Source organism: Bombus impatiens, unplaced genomic scaffold (genome assembly GCF_000188095.3).
Source record: "Bombus impatiens unplaced genomic scaffold, BIMP_2.2 scf_1503, whole genome shotgun sequence".
In the NCBI taxonomy this organism is placed as follows: domain Eukaryota; kingdom Metazoa; phylum Arthropoda; class Insecta; order Hymenoptera; family Apidae; genus Bombus; species Bombus impatiens.
In genome coordinates this window covers 69,835-70,131 of record NT_177922.1, presented here as the reverse complement: position 1 = coordinate 70,131, position 297 = coordinate 69,835, and the positions used below count along the sequence as shown (strand labels likewise).

The window sequence follows — 297 nt, the reverse complement described above, 5'->3', positions numbered from 1 at the left end:
GCGGCTGCCGCGGCAGCTTCCCGGGCAGTTTTGCTTAATAGCGATCTCGGCGACAGCGGCGTCGTCTCGCCTCTGTAGGCGGCTGGGGGAGAGGGAATGAACGGTACCTCGGGGAACACAGCGACCGGCGACACCGGGGACACAGGAAGCTGCTGCTGAATGGGTTGCTCGACCGGTTGAATCGGCTGCGATTGTTGAGCGGGGTAAGGGTATCCCTCGGCGGTGTACCTGGTGTCGGTTCGAGGCAGCACGGGGTCGTATCCTGGCGATCTGGCGAGGAACTCCGCTTCTCTCGAG

General features: G+C 64.0%; 1 protein-coding gene across 1 annotated transcript in view; it reads right to left on the bottom strand.

Annotated features, from left to right (window-relative positions):
• The window catches only part of LOC100741202 (leucine-rich repeat-containing protein 24-like), a 68,269-nt gene that overhangs the window by 1,968 nt on the left and 66,004 nt on the right, over window positions 1–297 (bottom strand). Inside the window, 1 exon segment of the mRNA XM_024371678.2 lies at window positions 1–297. This exon segment is cut by the window's left edge and continues 1 nt beyond it; it is cut by the window's right edge and continues 32 nt beyond it. Coding sequence (XP_024227446.1) covers window positions 1–297 — 297 coding nt within the window.